The sequence below is a fragment of the Balaenoptera borealis genome, assembly GCF_965194805.1.
Source record: "Balaenoptera borealis genome assembly, chromosome: 17".
NCBI lineage: Eukaryota > Metazoa > Chordata > Mammalia > Artiodactyla > Balaenopteridae > Balaenoptera > Balaenoptera borealis.
In genome coordinates this window covers 75,607,660-75,623,253 of record NC_138876.1, presented here as the reverse complement: position 1 = coordinate 75,623,253, position 15,594 = coordinate 75,607,660, and the positions used below count along the sequence as shown (strand labels likewise).

The 15,594-nt window shown below is 49.4% G+C and overlaps 1 protein-coding gene across 3 annotated transcripts in view; it reads left to right on the top strand.

Moving 5' to 3' along the window:
• Positions 1 to 15,594, top strand: part of CHD7 (chromodomain helicase DNA binding protein 7) — a 179,452-nt gene that overhangs the window by 148,675 nt on the left and 15,183 nt on the right. For all 3 annotated transcript variants that reach the window (XM_082363034.1, XM_082363033.1, XM_082363032.1), the window contains exons 16-25: positions 1,502 to 1,712; positions 2,391 to 2,586; positions 2,873 to 3,040; positions 3,252 to 3,431; positions 6,408 to 6,518; positions 6,606 to 6,811; positions 9,271 to 9,470; positions 9,646 to 9,805; positions 13,823 to 13,912; positions 14,366 to 14,469. In XM_082363034.1, the coding sequence (XP_082219160.1) occupies positions 1,502 to 1,712; positions 2,391 to 2,586; positions 2,873 to 3,040; positions 3,252 to 3,431; positions 6,408 to 6,518; positions 6,606 to 6,811; positions 9,271 to 9,470; positions 9,646 to 9,805; positions 13,823 to 13,912; positions 14,366 to 14,469 (1,626 nt within the window). The remainder of the gene's footprint in view (positions 1 to 1,501; positions 1,713 to 2,390; positions 2,587 to 2,872; positions 3,041 to 3,251; positions 3,432 to 6,407; positions 6,519 to 6,605; positions 6,812 to 9,270; positions 9,471 to 9,645; positions 9,806 to 13,822; positions 13,913 to 14,365; positions 14,470 to 15,594) is intronic.

Sequence of the window (15,594 nt, the reverse complement as noted above, 5' to 3'; positions counted from 1 at the left end):
TTATTCATGTGGAAGGGGGAGTGAGAGACAGCAGTTCGGACCCAACCAGCATTTTCTGCCAGGCCCTTCCTGAGAAGTAGCGATGCACTTTGCGCGGACCTCAGTGCCCGGTCCAGGCATTAGTGACTTTAATCTGGTCTCAGTAAGATCCTTTGTTGATTAATAATGAACAAGCTGTGTTTCAGTGTGTGACCGTGTCATGACTTAACTTGCTCAAGTGCCCTGAAAACGGGAATAGAGGGCACTTCTGTCCCACCCACTGCTGTGTGCCACCGTTCTGTCCTCACGGCTCTGGTGGCCCAACTCGCGTGACCTTTACACCCTGTGAGGGTCCCATATCCTGTGCATAGTTTGTTCACGTTTAAAACCAGTGGTAAGAAGAGTAGTTTAAAGTCCCTGGTACGGTTTAAGGCTGAGGACAAATCCCATTAGATGGATTTGTTTGTATTTTCCAAAGGATAGGTGACCACCCCTCTGTCCCCAGGGGAGAGGGGCTGGCTGAGCACAGCTGCCGGGCCCTGATGGCCCCCACCCCGGCCAGAGCGGCCGAACCCCTGCTGCCTAATTCTAGTTAAGCCGCCTAAGCGGCTGCAGGAAGCTCAGCCTGCTGCGCCCTGAGCAAGCACGTCTGGGGTCAGGGGAGGAGGTGGAAGGGCTTCCATCCCTGGGAAGGTGCCTCTCTCTCCAGGCTTCTCTCTGATGCACCCAGGTCTTGGAGCAAGCAGAGGTCTCTTGTGGGGCGATGAGAAAAAGAGGGTTAGGTATAGAAGTCTTTCATGAAACAGAGGTCGGTTTTTGTTTTTTTAAAGCTTTGGATAATTTAGGGTAGAATTTTTGTACCTTAGGAAATCATCAGGTGAGAATGAACGTGGAGGGAGCTGCAGAGACCGCAGTAGCGATGTGCTCAGGCGCCCTGAGAAATGCCTAAAAGTACCCTGGAAAATGGGCTCCCTCCCTGTCGTCGCAGTCCTTTTGGCTGTACTGATGCACAGTTGGATACACAGACGCCTGCCCTTGCACCGTAACTGTTAGAACCCTGTTCCCTTGTCTCTTAGTTTCAGAACAGATTCTGCTACTTGTGTTTATATTCAACTAGTAAACAGTTCTCCCTTTCTTTAGCATTTTAGGTTCCAAATTTTCTGTAGGTATCTGGCCCTTGGCTTGTTTCTGCCACTTCTGGCTTGACAGTCTGTTGTTGAAATTCAGTTTCTACAGACAGCAAACATTTGTTTGTTGGAAAATGTGGGGTTTCCGCCCCCCCACAAACGCCTAAATGTGCTGCGCTTAAAACTTTGATCCCTTTTGTACTTCCACGGTTTTGTGTGGACCCTCCTTTGAGCCAGCGGATGGATGTGTGTTCATAAACACGAGTGCGGCCTCCTGGTCCTTACAGTTTGCAGCGGGTTTTGAAAGCAGGTTCCCTGTTTTTACTACTAAACACAGTATTCCATACTGTAACAGGATATTACGGTATTCCCGTCATGCTATCCAATCTCTGCAGGTGCTGAAGAGAAAATTCTGGAAGAGTTTAAAGAAACACACAATGCCGACTCTCCAGATTTTCAGCTCCAGGCGATGATCCAGGCTGCTGGGAAGCTCGTGCTGATTGACAAGCTGCTGCCGAAGCTGAAGGCCGGCGGCCACAGGGTGCTCATCTTCTCCCAGATGGTGCGCTGCCTGGACATCCTGGAAGACTACCTCATTCAGAGACGGTGAGGACCACACACCGGGGTGGGGAGCTGGGGTCAGAAGACGGGGCTCCACGCGCTTCACCTCCAAGTGGCGTGGGGGGTTTTTTTGTTGTTTTTTTTTTTCGTTTTAATTTTTTCGGCTGCACGGCACGGCGTGCGGGACCTTAGCTCCCTGACCAGGGATCGAACCCCTGCCCCCTGCAGTGGAAGCTCGCAGTCTTACCCACTGGACCGCCCGGGAAGTCCCTTGAAGTGGCGTTTATAGTAAAGGGGACGGAGTGGGGGACATGTGTCACACCTCTTTTTAAAAGCTATAGATGGGCATGACGGCTATTCCATGCGACACGTGCTTTTGTGGGCAGTTCTGCTTTCCAGTTCTTTCCTTTGGCTAGGGGAGAACAGTTCTTACCGAAAATTGAAATTGTTTGTTGTTTCACTGTTGGAGGACTCAGCCCTTTTCAGAGCTTAGATATTTCCCTGGAGAGGAAGTAGAAGGAACTTTAATCTTTGGGGCATTCGACCAATTGTATGAAAAACTACAACAACACCTATTTGCTCTGAAATTATTTCTGATAAATAATACCATCCTGTTAATATATATCCCATATTATAGTACTTTCTTTAAAACACCAAAAAAGGAACAAGTGTATTTTGGCCGTTCGTCAGGCCTCCTTGTTAATTCACACTGACATTTTCTAGGTACCCGTACGAAAGGATCGACGGCCGCGTCAGAGGGAACCTCCGCCAAGCAGCTATCGACAGGTTCTCCAAACCTGACTCTGATAGGTTTGTTTTCCTCCTGTGTACAAGGGCAGGAGGTTTAGGCATTAATCTTACTGCTGCTGATACCTGCATCATCTTTGATTCCGACTGGAATCCCCAAAATGATCTCCAGGTAAACACGCAAGAAAATCTCCCCGATGCCTCCCTCTCCCACTTTTGGAAGTCGTTCTGCTATGTCAGACCAATAAATTAAAATCCTGTAGTCGCTCAGGCAGTGTCCCGTGATTGGGGCAAATGAACCAACTAGTAATCAATTTATTAATAATGTGAAAGTAATTTCTTAGTGTGTTAACCCTCTTCTGTTAAACTGCACCCCTATTTATTGGAACAGATGCTCTTATACCTGACGGTCGGGTCTTTTCTTTCTTTGGTAGCCATTCATTTCCTTTTTCTTCCAGGCTCAGGCTAGATGTCATAGAATAGGACAGAGCAAATCTGTGAAAATCTACAGGCTGATTACAAGGAATTCTTACGAAAGGGAAATGTTCGACAAAGCTAGCTTGAAGCTCGGTCTGGATAAAGCTGTCCTGCAGTCCATGAGCGGAAGAGAAAACGCTCCCAACGGGGTAAAGCATGCTGCCCACACGGTTCATTCACTCTCGCTCCGTTATTTAGCTGTACTGAGAAATTTTCCAGCATCTGATTATCTGTTGGCCTCGATGTTTTAAGCATATTTTGTCACATTTTCCTTTGTTATCATTAAGGTTTACCCTCTTTGAGAAAGATGAATCATTTGTTCAGTCTACAGACAGTTCTAAAAATATTTCTCTAAAACAGGTACAGCAGCTTTCCAAGAAAGAAATAGAGGATCTTCTCCGGAAAGGGGCCTACGGTGCACTCATGGATGAGGAGGACGAGGGGTCTAAATTCTGCGAAGAAGATATCGACCAGATTCTCCTCCGGCGAACCCACACCATCACCATCGAGTCTGAGGGAAAGGGTTCCACGTTTGCTAAGGTGCGGATCGATCCCAAGCGGCGGGTGTTCTGTGGCAGCGGAACAGAGCTTGTGTCACGCGCTCACGGGAAGCACACGTAATGTCTGCTTTGTAGTGCACGTTAAGAGATTAGTGGTTAACTCCCGCTCGACGGAGCCCCCAGTGCACGGAACACTCGTTGTGTTTTGGGTTCTCTTCTCTGTACCGGGCCTCGGGGTCGCCCTCACCTTGTCCCGGCCACGCTTCCCTCCTCGCCAGCCTCGTCCTTTACCTGTGTTCCGGCCCCGCCCTCTCTGCTTCTTGAGCCTCTGCTCCATCACCCTCTTCCCCCTTTCCTGTGATCCTGACTCCTGACAGAGCCTTCAGACCGGTCAGCTCACCCCTATCTGAAGAAGCCCCCCATCTGTTTTCCGCTCTGGCTACAAGCCCGCAACTCTTCTTTCGCAGCGAAGATCCACGCAAGCGTTATCTACGCTGCTGTCTCCCCTGCCTCCCTTTCTGCTAATTTCCCACCTGCCAGCTTCCACCCCTCCCTCACCTCTCCACTCCATCCCTACACCTGGGGCCCCTTCTGAGGCTTCCCCCATCCACACCCAGGCGCAATGACACGCTTTCATTTTTAACAGCTCTATTGAAATGTAATTTACTTACCGTAAAATTCCCCTACTTTAAGTGTACCGTTCAGTGCCTTTCCCGTATTCACAGACTTGTACAAGTATCCCCACATCTAAGTTTAGAACATCTCCATCACCCCAGTAACAATCCCGCCACCCCACCTCCTGTCCCCTCCCCCTCTAAGTCCTGGCAACCCTTCAACTGCTTTCTGCCTCTCGAGGTTTGCCTACTCTGGACATTTCATATAAGTGGAATCATACAACGTGTGGTCTTCTGTGCCTGGCTTCGCTCACTCAGCGCGTTTTTGAGGTTCATCCATGTTGTAGCACGCATCAGTAATTCCTTACTCTTTATTGCTGAACAATATCCCATTCTATGGTTATACCTCATTTACCACTTGATAATGGGCATTCCATTCACTAGCTGATAATGAAATTTGGATTGTTTCCATTTTTTGGTTATTATGAATACTGTTGTTACATTTGTGAACAAGTTTTTTGTGGACATATGTTTTCATTTCTCTTGCATATATACCAGGAATGGAATTACTGGGTCGTATGTTAACTCTGTGTTTAATCCTTTGAGGAACTGCCAAGACTGTTCTCTAAAGTGACTGTGCCATTTTCCCTTCCTACTAGCAGTGTTTAGGGTTCTAATTTCTCCGCATCCTCACCAACGCTTTTCGTTGCCTGACTTTTTGATTATCGTCCTATTACTGAGTGTGAAGTGGTAGCCCACTCTGGTCTGATCTGCGTTTCTCTGCTGCTGTTTAGCATCTATTCATGTTCTTATTGGATATATATATATAATCTTTGGAGAAATGTCTATTCAAATCTTTTGAACAACTCTGAACTCTTTTGAGTGAGTTGTCTTTTTTATTGAATTTTAAGAATTCCGGATAAAAGTTTCTCATCACATAATACAATTTGCAAATATTTCTCCTAGTCTTTTCCTAATGGTGTTTAATTTTAAGAAGCCCACCCATATTCTCTTTTATCGTTTGTGCTTTTGGTTCATTGTTTAACCTTAGGTCACAGAGATTTGCTCCTGTGTTTTCTTCTGAGAGTTTTATAGTTTTCACTCTTAACTTTATGTCTCTGATCCCTGTTGAGTGAATATTTGTGTGTGATGTGAGACAGAGGTCCAGCTCCCTCCTTTTGCATGTAGGTATCCAGTTACTTCAGCTACTCCACTTGTCCCAGCTACTTCTCTTGTCCCAGCTACTCCACTTGTCCCAGCTACTCCTCTTGTCCCAGCTACTCCACTTGTCCCAGCTACTCCACTTGTCCCAGCTACTCCAGTCTTGAAAGGCTCTTCTCCTCTGGGCTCTGTGACCCAACACCTTCTCCCTCATGTCTTTCAGCCTCTTTTCAGGTTGTTTCCTCCATCCTCACAGGCACCTCAGATTCAGTAGGTACCAAAGCAGATTAATCATCCCTGTCCCTCCACCCTCTGTTTGCACACATGTGCATGTACACACACACACACACGCCCCTGTTTTTTCACCTGAGCCACACCTTTCAGATGCCAGAGTTGGATGCTGAGGTTTTCCTGGCTTCCTCGTCCTTCAGGCTTCACATCCACTCAGATTCCAACTCCTTTAATTTTACCTCTTAAAGACTACCTTCTAGACTGTATCCTTTTCTTCATTTCTGCCGGTCTTCACTGTTCCTCCCTAAACTATGGCCGCAGCCTGTCCTACTTTGTTTCTGCCCTCCCTGCTCCAGGACACCGCTGTGGTCCCTCTGACAGGTGACTTTGGATATGGTCGCATACCTCTTGAGATTATTCCCATTTTCAAAGAGTTCCCCACTACCTCAGGATGGAGTTCAGACTCTGTTAACAGGACATGCAAGGCCCTGCTTGACCCGGCTTCTGCCCTCCTCACCAGCTTGACCTTGGGCTACACTCCCCTGACCACCCAAATCCCCGGCCGTACGACGTGATCACCTTTCTTCTCTGTGCCTTTGCACATGCCCCGCCCTGAACGTTTCCACATGCTTTCCTGTTCTGTGGGCTTTTAACACTCTGGTCCAGGCACCGTCTTCTGGAGGGCCTGTTCTCTCTTCCCAGCAGTGCCCTCCCTGTACCCGCACCCAACCTGAGCCTGGTTAGGGCTCCTCTCTGCATATCGGCTACACCTGTATGTACCTTTGTTGCCTGTCATTTATTATGCTGTGCTGTCATCTTTTATTTTATCATCTTTTATCAACCTCAGCTGCCTGAGGGACAGTCCTTCATCCCAGTCCCACGGACCACAGCATCTGGCTCACAGTAGAAGGATGTGTCCATGTTCGAGTGAATGAATACGTGAAAGCTGCTTTGCATTTTGCCACTGAGAAAAGCATCTCAAAGTAATGCATGGTTTTTTTCCCTTTTAGGCCAGTTTTGTTGCATCTGGAAACAGGACAGATATTTCCTTGGATGATCCAAATTTCTGGCAAAAGTGGGCTAAGAAGGCGGAATTGGATATTGATGCCTTAAATGGGAGGGTGAGTGAGAGGTCACCTTCAAAGTCTGCCTGATCTCCCCCAGGGGTTGCTTTTTCAGAAGTTTCAACTGTATGTGCTGTCTTTTAGAACAACCTGGTTATTGACACTCCAAGAGTGAGGAAGCAAACCAGGCTGTACAGTGCAGTGAAGGAGGACGAGCTGATGGAGTTTTCAGACTTGGAGAGCGATTCTGAAGAGAAGCCCTGCACGAAGCCACGGCGGCCGCAGGACAGGTCCCAGGGCTATGCCAGGAGCGAGTGCTTCAGAGTCGAGAAGAACCTGCTTGTCTACGGGTGAGTCAGGCTCATGTGAGAGACGGAATTTTATTCAAAAAATGGTTAGAATTCCAAGTGGCGGAGAAAAGCCCTATTTGTGTTTGGATTTCTGTGACTCCCTGTAGCAAATGCCTTTGACGCAACCCGGGCAGGCCTGGGGCCTCTTGGTTGAAGAGCTCAAAGCTGTGCAGATCCTCACGGATTCGAAGGAGGTTTGCCCCTTAAGGAATTATGTCAGATCCAAATTTACTTGCTAATCATTAATAACTCAGAATGAAGTCTCAGAATAACAACATCTTTTCCTAGTGTACCTTCACATAAAATTACCACTATGGTAATCTTTCATTATTTTTCCATTATAAAAATTTGTTAAAGGCAATCGTCTCACTTGTATAGCTCTTCCAACTCATCTGAAACATAAATGGTGGTCATTTTAACTCTCTGAATGGGCCGTGTTTCCCCTACTGGACCGCAAGATCCACATCTGACCCATATCTGAACCTCCGGCACCCACACAGGCTCTGAAAGGCAGGTGCTCGGTGAGCGTCCGAATTCGTAAATACGCGTGCTCTGGCACATGGTGGGACTGTAGGCGAATGCCGCTCAAATGAAAAAACTGCCACCAAAATAATATTTCTATAGATCTGATGACATCTGCTCTGTGATTTTTTTTTCTTCCGATGGATCATCATCAGTTTCAGAAGAAACACAAACATTCTGCTAACGTGGCAGACAGGGCTCCTACCTGGCCCTTGTCTGTCTCGTGGGTCCTTTCCGCGGGCACCCCGGGCTGCTGTTAGGATAGACGCTTCTCCTCCTGCCGTGTGCCCTGCTCCGTCTCATCTCTGTTTCCGCATGCAGCCCTGCCCACCCACCCCCAGCACTGACTTGATCCGCCCACCACCTCCTGCCCTTGACCTCTGAGCAGGCATCACCTCAGCACCTGCCCCAGAGGGTCTCCCTGCACTCGCTGTCACCCTCGGCATGTCAGGTGATAGCCTCTCCTGCTGGAGCCCTGGTGAAGGGCTCCCTCTTCGTGTCCTCGGGGCAGAGCGCGGGGCCGCTAGGCACGGTGAGTGCTGGGTCAGGTGATAGCCTCTCCTGCTGGAGCCCTGGTGAAGGGCTCCCTCTTCGTGTCCTCGGGGCAGAGCGCGGGGCCGCTAGGCACGGTGAGTGCTGGGTCAGTGGCTGCGTATGCAGTAAAGGAGGGTCCACTGCGGCCGGTCCCGTGTCTCGGCAGCTGTGTCACCTCTCCTCATCATCTCTGCAAGCCGGGCATTCTTTCCTGGCCACCCCTAGCCACTGAGCCCTTTGCTGCTTCCCCTGCTTCCATGTTTCACCCTAATGATCAAAGTTGAGAACGTTGCTGCTAACTTTAGAAACGGAACATTAATAACTGCTGAAGCCAAGCAGTATACTTAGGACATCTGTCTTTCAGTAACGCCCTTCCCTCCTCCCACAGGCATCAGGTGTGTTGGACACCTGCCACCTGCGGGGCGCTGTGCTAGGACACGGCCGTGAGCAGGTGGTCACGGCGCCCCCCACCCCCACCCCCGGGGGCAGGTGGGCAGGCAGGTGAACCAGCAGAAAGGGCAGTAAACTGGTAAAGCCGCACAGGTGCTCACGTGCCAGTGGGGCAGAGGCACGTCCTCTTTCCTTCAGGATGCAGCTCGGGGCTGTCTGCCCACTGCTGGGGGTGGGGAGTGAAGGAAGGCACGTGAATGGACATCACGAATTAGCTGGGGTAAGAGGGAGGGTGGGACGTCGGGCACGGAGGAGGAGAGAGTTCCCAGCAGAAAGAGCGGTGTGTCCGAAGGCGATCTGAGGAACTGGGGGAACTTCTCTGAAGCCGGGAGGACCAGGCGGGGCAGAGGCGGGGCCGCGGGGCGAACTGTGCCCCTCGCGTGGAGGCTGGTTCCTGCCCTGAGCGCCTGGAACCCGGGGAGCGCACGCTCACACAGCGTCTGCCTGTGCGCTGCACGCGTAGGTCTGTCCGTGGTCCTCTCTCCCCCCCGTTTCACACAAGGACCTGGGAGCGCTCTTGTACTTGGCACCTAGCACCCCTGTTTCAAAGGGAGACCTTTCATGGCCTCTCATTAATTATCAGGGCGTCGCTTGGAGGCGAATAGATGCAGCTGCCCCTTCAGCCGCGTGCACGCCTGATTTGGGGGTAGTCACTCTTGTCACCTTCCATCTCAAAGGTGGGTCAGCATCGGAAAGTACGAACCATGCCCACGTGAAGTGGAGCAGGGGGTTTCCAGGTCTCAGCTGGGAAGGCCGGTGCCATCCCCTGCCCTGCGGCTCAGTGAACACGCGGCCGGGTGGTAACGGTGCGCCCTGGATTGCCTCACTATAACCTGATGTCAGATGTCGCTGGTTTCGACCCAGGCTCTCCTAACACTGCCACCTGACCATGAAACCAAAGCCGCACGTCTAAACCCAGAGGCACCATCTACATGTGAATGTTTGCTTTGCAGCTGGGGGCGCTGGACAGACATCCTCTCCCATGGCCGCTACAAGCGTCCACTCAGCGAGCAAGACGTGGAAACCATCTGCAGGACCATCCTCGTGTACTGCCTCAACCACTACAGGGGGGACGAGAACATCAAGAGCTTCATCTGGGATCTGATCACGCCCACGGCCGATGGCCAGACGCGAGCCCTGGTCAACCATTCCGGTGGGTCAGCGTCGCGCCTCGTGCGGCGGGGTCCCAGGGAGCTTCTGGGGACGCTCGGGACGTGTCCCAGACCCCATGTGTCCCTGCCTTGCGCGGAGATTCCTGACCCTGACGCCATAACCGGGGTCGTGGAGAGCTTCTATTGTTATGGTTATCATGACTACTCTGCTTGTAGGTTTATCAGCCCCGGTGCCCAGGGGGCGGAAAGGCAAAAAGGTGAAAGCCCAGAGCTCGCACCCGGTGGTGCAGGACGCCGACTGGCTGGCCGGCTGCAACCCAGATGCCCTGTTCCAGGAGGACAGCTACAAGAAGCACCTGAAGCACCACTGCAACAAGTACGTCAGGGAGGGCGGCCGTGGGGAGCTGGCGACCCTTCTTCTCTTAAACGTGCATGTATTTAACTATATGTATATACTAGATATATATCAGTAAGACTATTATACCGTATTTACTGTGTTGGTACAACTTTACTGTTTTTCTTGAAACATGATGCCAAGTCACGTGGCAGCCTGCCTTTAAAAAGCAACTTTTTTTTTTTTTTTTGGGTGGTAAAAGATGCATGATACAGTTTTACTATTTTAACCATTTGTAAGTGAACAACTCACTGGGAATGATTATACTCAGATTGCTGCGGCCTCATCACCACTGTCTGTACCCAAAATCTTTTTGTTGACCTTAATATGAACTCTGTACCTATTAAATGATTTCTCCCCCTGGAGCCCCTGACAACCACCATTCTACCTTCTGTCTCTGTGAATTTGCCTATTCTAGGTACCTCATAAGTGGAATCATATAATATTTGCCTTGCTGTATCTGGTTTATTTTACTTAGCCTAATGTTTTCAAGATTCATCCGTGTTGTAGCTTGTGCCAGATTTTTGTTCCTTTCTATGGCTGAGCCATGTTCCATTGTACGTATAGACCACATTTGTTTATCCATCCGTCCGTCCATCAGTGGGCACTTGGGTTGGCTGATACCTTTTGACTGTTGTGAATGATGCTGCTATAGACGTTGTGGATAACTAAGTTTTAACCAATGTGTATTAGAGAATTATGGTTAACTTTATATGATCCCGCCTTCAACTGACTGCTTTCAGTCGAGGGACTGCGGAGTTCACATGGTATTTTTTGCTTCATAATGCCTCAGTTACTGGGTCCTTTCTTCTTACGTCTGAGCTTAGAATCATGTTCCTTATCTTTATTTCCAGAACCTGATTGTATATAATTGAAGGATACTAGATCTGAATTCATTTCATCGCTTGGAGCTCTGTGAGCTGCCGACACATTACACCAGCATCCACATGTGTTGATTCCTTCCGTCCTCTGAGCGTGCGTGTTCGGTATCCGGGCTCAGGCAGCACTACCACTGCACAGCTCTCCCCTTCCTGGCTTTGGGCGACCTGGGGCAAGCTCCTTGACCTCTCAAAGACCCACTTTCTGTATTCGTCAAACAGAGCTTAAATAGATGTCTTATCTGTCTTTTAAATCATAGCAACAAAAGTCTGAGCACCTAATACTGGCAGCACGCCAAGCGCTTCCTTCCTATGGATTATGTGTTTTGAGTTGTCTAAGATAAGTCGTGGTCTTTCATCCCCATTTACCTGGCAGGGAGACCAAGTCTCGGGTGCTTAAGGTCCCTCAGCTAGTTAAGGGGCAGCGAGCGCCCTTGCTTTCGAGCAGCCCTGCCCATCTCGGAAGCCTGCCTCCCCTCAGGGTTGTCGAAAACCTCAGTGAAATAATTCCTGGAGAACATCTGCTACTCCTGGGTTGCACTGACTCGTGGTTCTCGTCCCTTTTTAAATGCAGTGGTGCTTTCAGGGACTACCTTTGATCATCATTGCTGGATTTTGACTGACAAAATTTTTCCTTTCTGAGTCTTCAAAACCATTACCTCAAACCCTTTTGGCACCTCAGAAACTGCTGTTACTGCCGTAGCATAACGGTTCTCCCTAAAGTCCTGTCCCGCTTACAGCTATTAGAAAACTTCTGTTTCTTTGTGGCTTATGTGAACTTGGGGTCCATAACCTTCTGAATTCTGGATTCAGACAAACTGTAAGTGAAGGGGTTTAGTGTGGGAACAACGGCTCCTGTTCCCGGACCCCAGTGTGATGGTGGCGGTTTTTAATTTCCCACTCTGATGTCAGTAACAGACTTCTGTAGGGTACGCGGCCCAATTAGTACGTGAGATGTAACTAGTGTTCTTCACATCTTCCCCTGGGTCTCAGGAGAAGAACCGGCAGTGCCTCTTCCATCTCCTCTCTGGGATGAGCAGTCAGAGAGAAAATGAGACCCAAATTGAGGGACCTCCTGGAAAATAGCTGGCCAGTCCTCTTCAAAAGTTTCAAGAGACAAAGACAGGAACTGTCTCGAGTTGAAGGAGACGAAAGGGGTAGGACAGTTCAGTGCGCACGTGCTCCCGGCCCGGATGCTGGTCCAGAAAACGGGCACCAGTGGGGTAGCCGCTGAAATGAGAATGAGGTCTGGGGACTTGTTAGGAGTCCTGTCTGTCTGACTCACCACGTGCAAGCTCCTTAGGGGTCAGAGGCCACCTCCCATCACCCCGTTATCCTGCCAGGCCACTCAGCTTGCCAGTGCATTGGTTTGAATTTTTTCCTCTAGAAGAAAGGTGACATTCACAGTTAGTTCGTAAAAGTCTCCACAAAACTAAAATTCCTCATGAGGTGGAAAACTTTGTCTTCTACCGAAGGGAGAGAAACCGTTAGGATCACTGCTGCTGCACCGAGTTTTGGTGAATAAAGGAGGATCCAGCTAAAGGTGGGGTGCATCCCCTTGCCAAGCATCCTCTGTAAGGAGATCTGGTCTGCAGGCTCTTCTTGTGCCAGCCATGGGGGCCCGCACTGTCGCTTTTCTTCTGCTGGTTCAGTGTGGCACAGCCAATATTTAATCTTATCAAAAGAAAGAAATCTTAAAAAAAAAAAAAGAATTATCCAGAAAGATCGCTTACTTTGGAGTGCATTCAGGTATTTACAGCCTCACGCTTTGCCCGCTAAGAACCCAGGTGGGCCAGGAGCAGCCTGTTGGTGGAGAGGAAGGCGGGTCACGGGGTATCTGTATGATCAGGAGTGGTCTGTCGTGGTGAAGCCGCCCCTAGCTGTCATTTTGATATTTGCAACGACAAGTGCCACGTCCCTAGAGGCATTATGAAGTGATGGAGTCAGAAGGCCTAATTCTGAGTGGTCCATGCTCAAGGTGACCCTGTGACCTTGGATATGTCACTTGTCTTCTGTTGGCCTCAGTTTTCACGTTTGTGAAAATGGAAATTGTAACTCGCTCCACTTTGTCATAGAGTTATTGTAAAGATCAAATGAGCTCGTGTTAGTCAATGTGATACGTGGGTTGTAAAGTGTTCTGCAAGTGTATGATGGGATTATCCAGCTAGGGGAATAGCCCTTGGTGTTATCTACTCATGGCCAAGGAGGTAGTCTTCAAATGTGAGTCCTGGATGCACACTGGGGGCTGTCCAGCAGGAGATGCTAGACTTGGAGTAGACAGGCCCTTGGGGATTTACCAGGTGGGCATTATTGAAAGAATTAGGTTTACGCCATTGAGGAAATCCACGTGAGATCAAAACTCTGGTTCCTAGAATTCCATGACTTTTTAAAAACTGATTCCTTGAAAATGACTAGGAACTCCAGTGAATTGGACACATTTTAATCTCCTTTGTGATGTTTTATTATTATTTGTTAAGCTACAACTTAGGCTTCCAGGTAATATAAGCTAGAAGGAATAAAAAACGGTTGCTGTTCCTTAAGGGGGAAACATAAGGATCCACTGCCACCACCATCTTCCTTTCTCGGAAGCAAAGTTGTATAATCTGAAAAACCTGACATTCCATATTGAGGGTTTATCGTAAGGTAGTAAAACCAGATTTTATATCTCGTTTATTCCTACAACTTCTGATGTGCTTCCAAAAATGGCATGAAGGCAGCAGCTGAGGAAATTTTATGAGATAATGAAGCAGAACAGTTACTGAAAGCCATCTGCTCTGTTGTTTACAAACTCGCTTCGATACTTCAGAGGCAGTGGTGGGCGACGTGTCTAAACTTCCCAAGCTGCACTAGGTAGACCCCATGAAGTGTGCCCGGGCCGGGCTGAGCTCCGGCCCTCTCTGTGCAGGGGGCGGTGGTTGCCAGGCAGGCCTGCTGGAAGCTAGCAGAAAGCACCACACAGAGGTGATTATGTGCCACCATCTGTCACGCTTCAAGCCTACCATACAGCATGGCTAATCAGCCTTGGCAGGATGATGGATGAACAGCCGCAGCTGCCAGAAGCCACTGTTGGCAAACAGTCCTGAAGTTAAGAACTTCTCCCCCCCTCTGTCTTCCTCTCCAGGGTCCTGCTGCGTGTCCGCATGCTGTACTACCTGAGACAAGAAGTGATAGGAGACCAGGCGGAGAAGATCCTAGAGGGCGCCGACTCAAGGTTGGTATGAGCCCACGTTCACCCCGTTCCCCTCGGCGATGATCCGGGCGGTCGGAGCGCGCCTCGAACCTCCGTCAACCATCGGTGGCGCCTCTCCCTTTTTGCGTCTCGAGAGCAGTTGTTTGCCCTACCAGCCTGGGGACGTGATGAGAATCGGGAAAAGCCTGTTCGTATGTATGTGTGGACGTACGAAAAGGTGTGAACTAAATGACCGGTGTTCTGAGCTGACCTTTAGAATGGGGCCCTGCGTGGTAAAGTTCACCTCTGGTCCTGGTAGGACGCGGCCGACTTCTGCCCTTTCTTTTAACCTTTGCTCACGCCGCCCCCAGCCCCACCCCACCCCACGATGCTCAGGTGCTTGTGGGAAGGGGGCGCGGGCTGTGTTCGTCCCTTGGCATTCTTTTTTAATACTGGGATTTGTTTTAAATATCACGTAAACGGTTGTCTTTGTAGTGAAGCTGATGTGTGGATACCTGAGCCTTTCCACGCGGAAGTCCCCACAGATTGGTGGGATAAGGAAGCTGATAAGTCCCTCCTGATTGGAGTGTTCAAGCACGGTAAGGGGCGTCTCTGTTGGACCACATCTTGACCATGTGGCTTTGTCTTTATTTAGAGCTCTTTGCATTCTCTTTCCAAAGTCATAATATTAATGAGGATAGTTCCAAAGGACTCTTGGCGTCTCCCATTTCCTGTACTAAAAATCTAATATGAACTGTAAATATCAGATGCTGTTTTTGAATGTTTGTTGAGTATTTGAGAAGAAAACATTTCTTTCTTGGCTGTAAATAAAACCCAAGCCATATTTGTTTTAATAATAGCCAAGTTGTCCTATAGCTCTCCCTAAACTTTGCTTCCAGCGTGGCTCCCCTTGCGAGCTCTGCCAGCCCGTGTCAAAGTGGACGGTGGGCTTAACCTCTGCTATTAATCTGTACAAGTGCCTCCTGGGCTTTGTTCCAAGCAATATTTCACAAATGTCAGTGCCGAGAACTCGTGGCTCCCCTGGGTGGGATGCGGCCTTGTTAACTTTGAAAGGCTGGGGATGCAGAACGGGCATGATGTATACGGTGAACGACTCCTGATTATAATCCCGAGTCTCTGGAGGTCGTGGAGCTATCCTCAACAGCCCAGCCTGACTAAAGGGGAGAATGATGGCTTATAAAACCTTTCATGATTACAGTTTGGCTTGCGGCTCTACAGCAGTTAGGAGCGGGGTGTGGTAGTACACATCCTAATTGAATTGTGCTGTTCTGCCTCCGTACCACAGCCGTGTTCTGTGAGCTCAGCCTAAAAATCATCTTCCCGCAGTGCATTGTTGGGATCTGCCACCTTCCATCTAGTCAGCTTGGGCAGTCAGAAAGCAAGCTGCAGTCTGAAAACCATAGAGGGAACAGTGCCATCTTACTGACACGCATCATCCTAAACCTAATAAGACAGGTTCGCTGGCCTGACGTAGACAGGGGTGTTTCAGCCGGCGGTGCATGTTCCTGCAGGACTGAAGCTGTTCCCAGGGAGGGTGGGGTGGACCACTGCAGAGGTCACAGAAGAACATTACGAAGCCTTTTAATGCCAAGCAAAATTAGATCTTGGGGACAATAGGGTCAGACATCTTCCCAGGCATCTTGCAGTTATTCTGAACCTGTTTTTCCGTTAGTATTTGCAGTCATTCTGATAACATCCCTGAT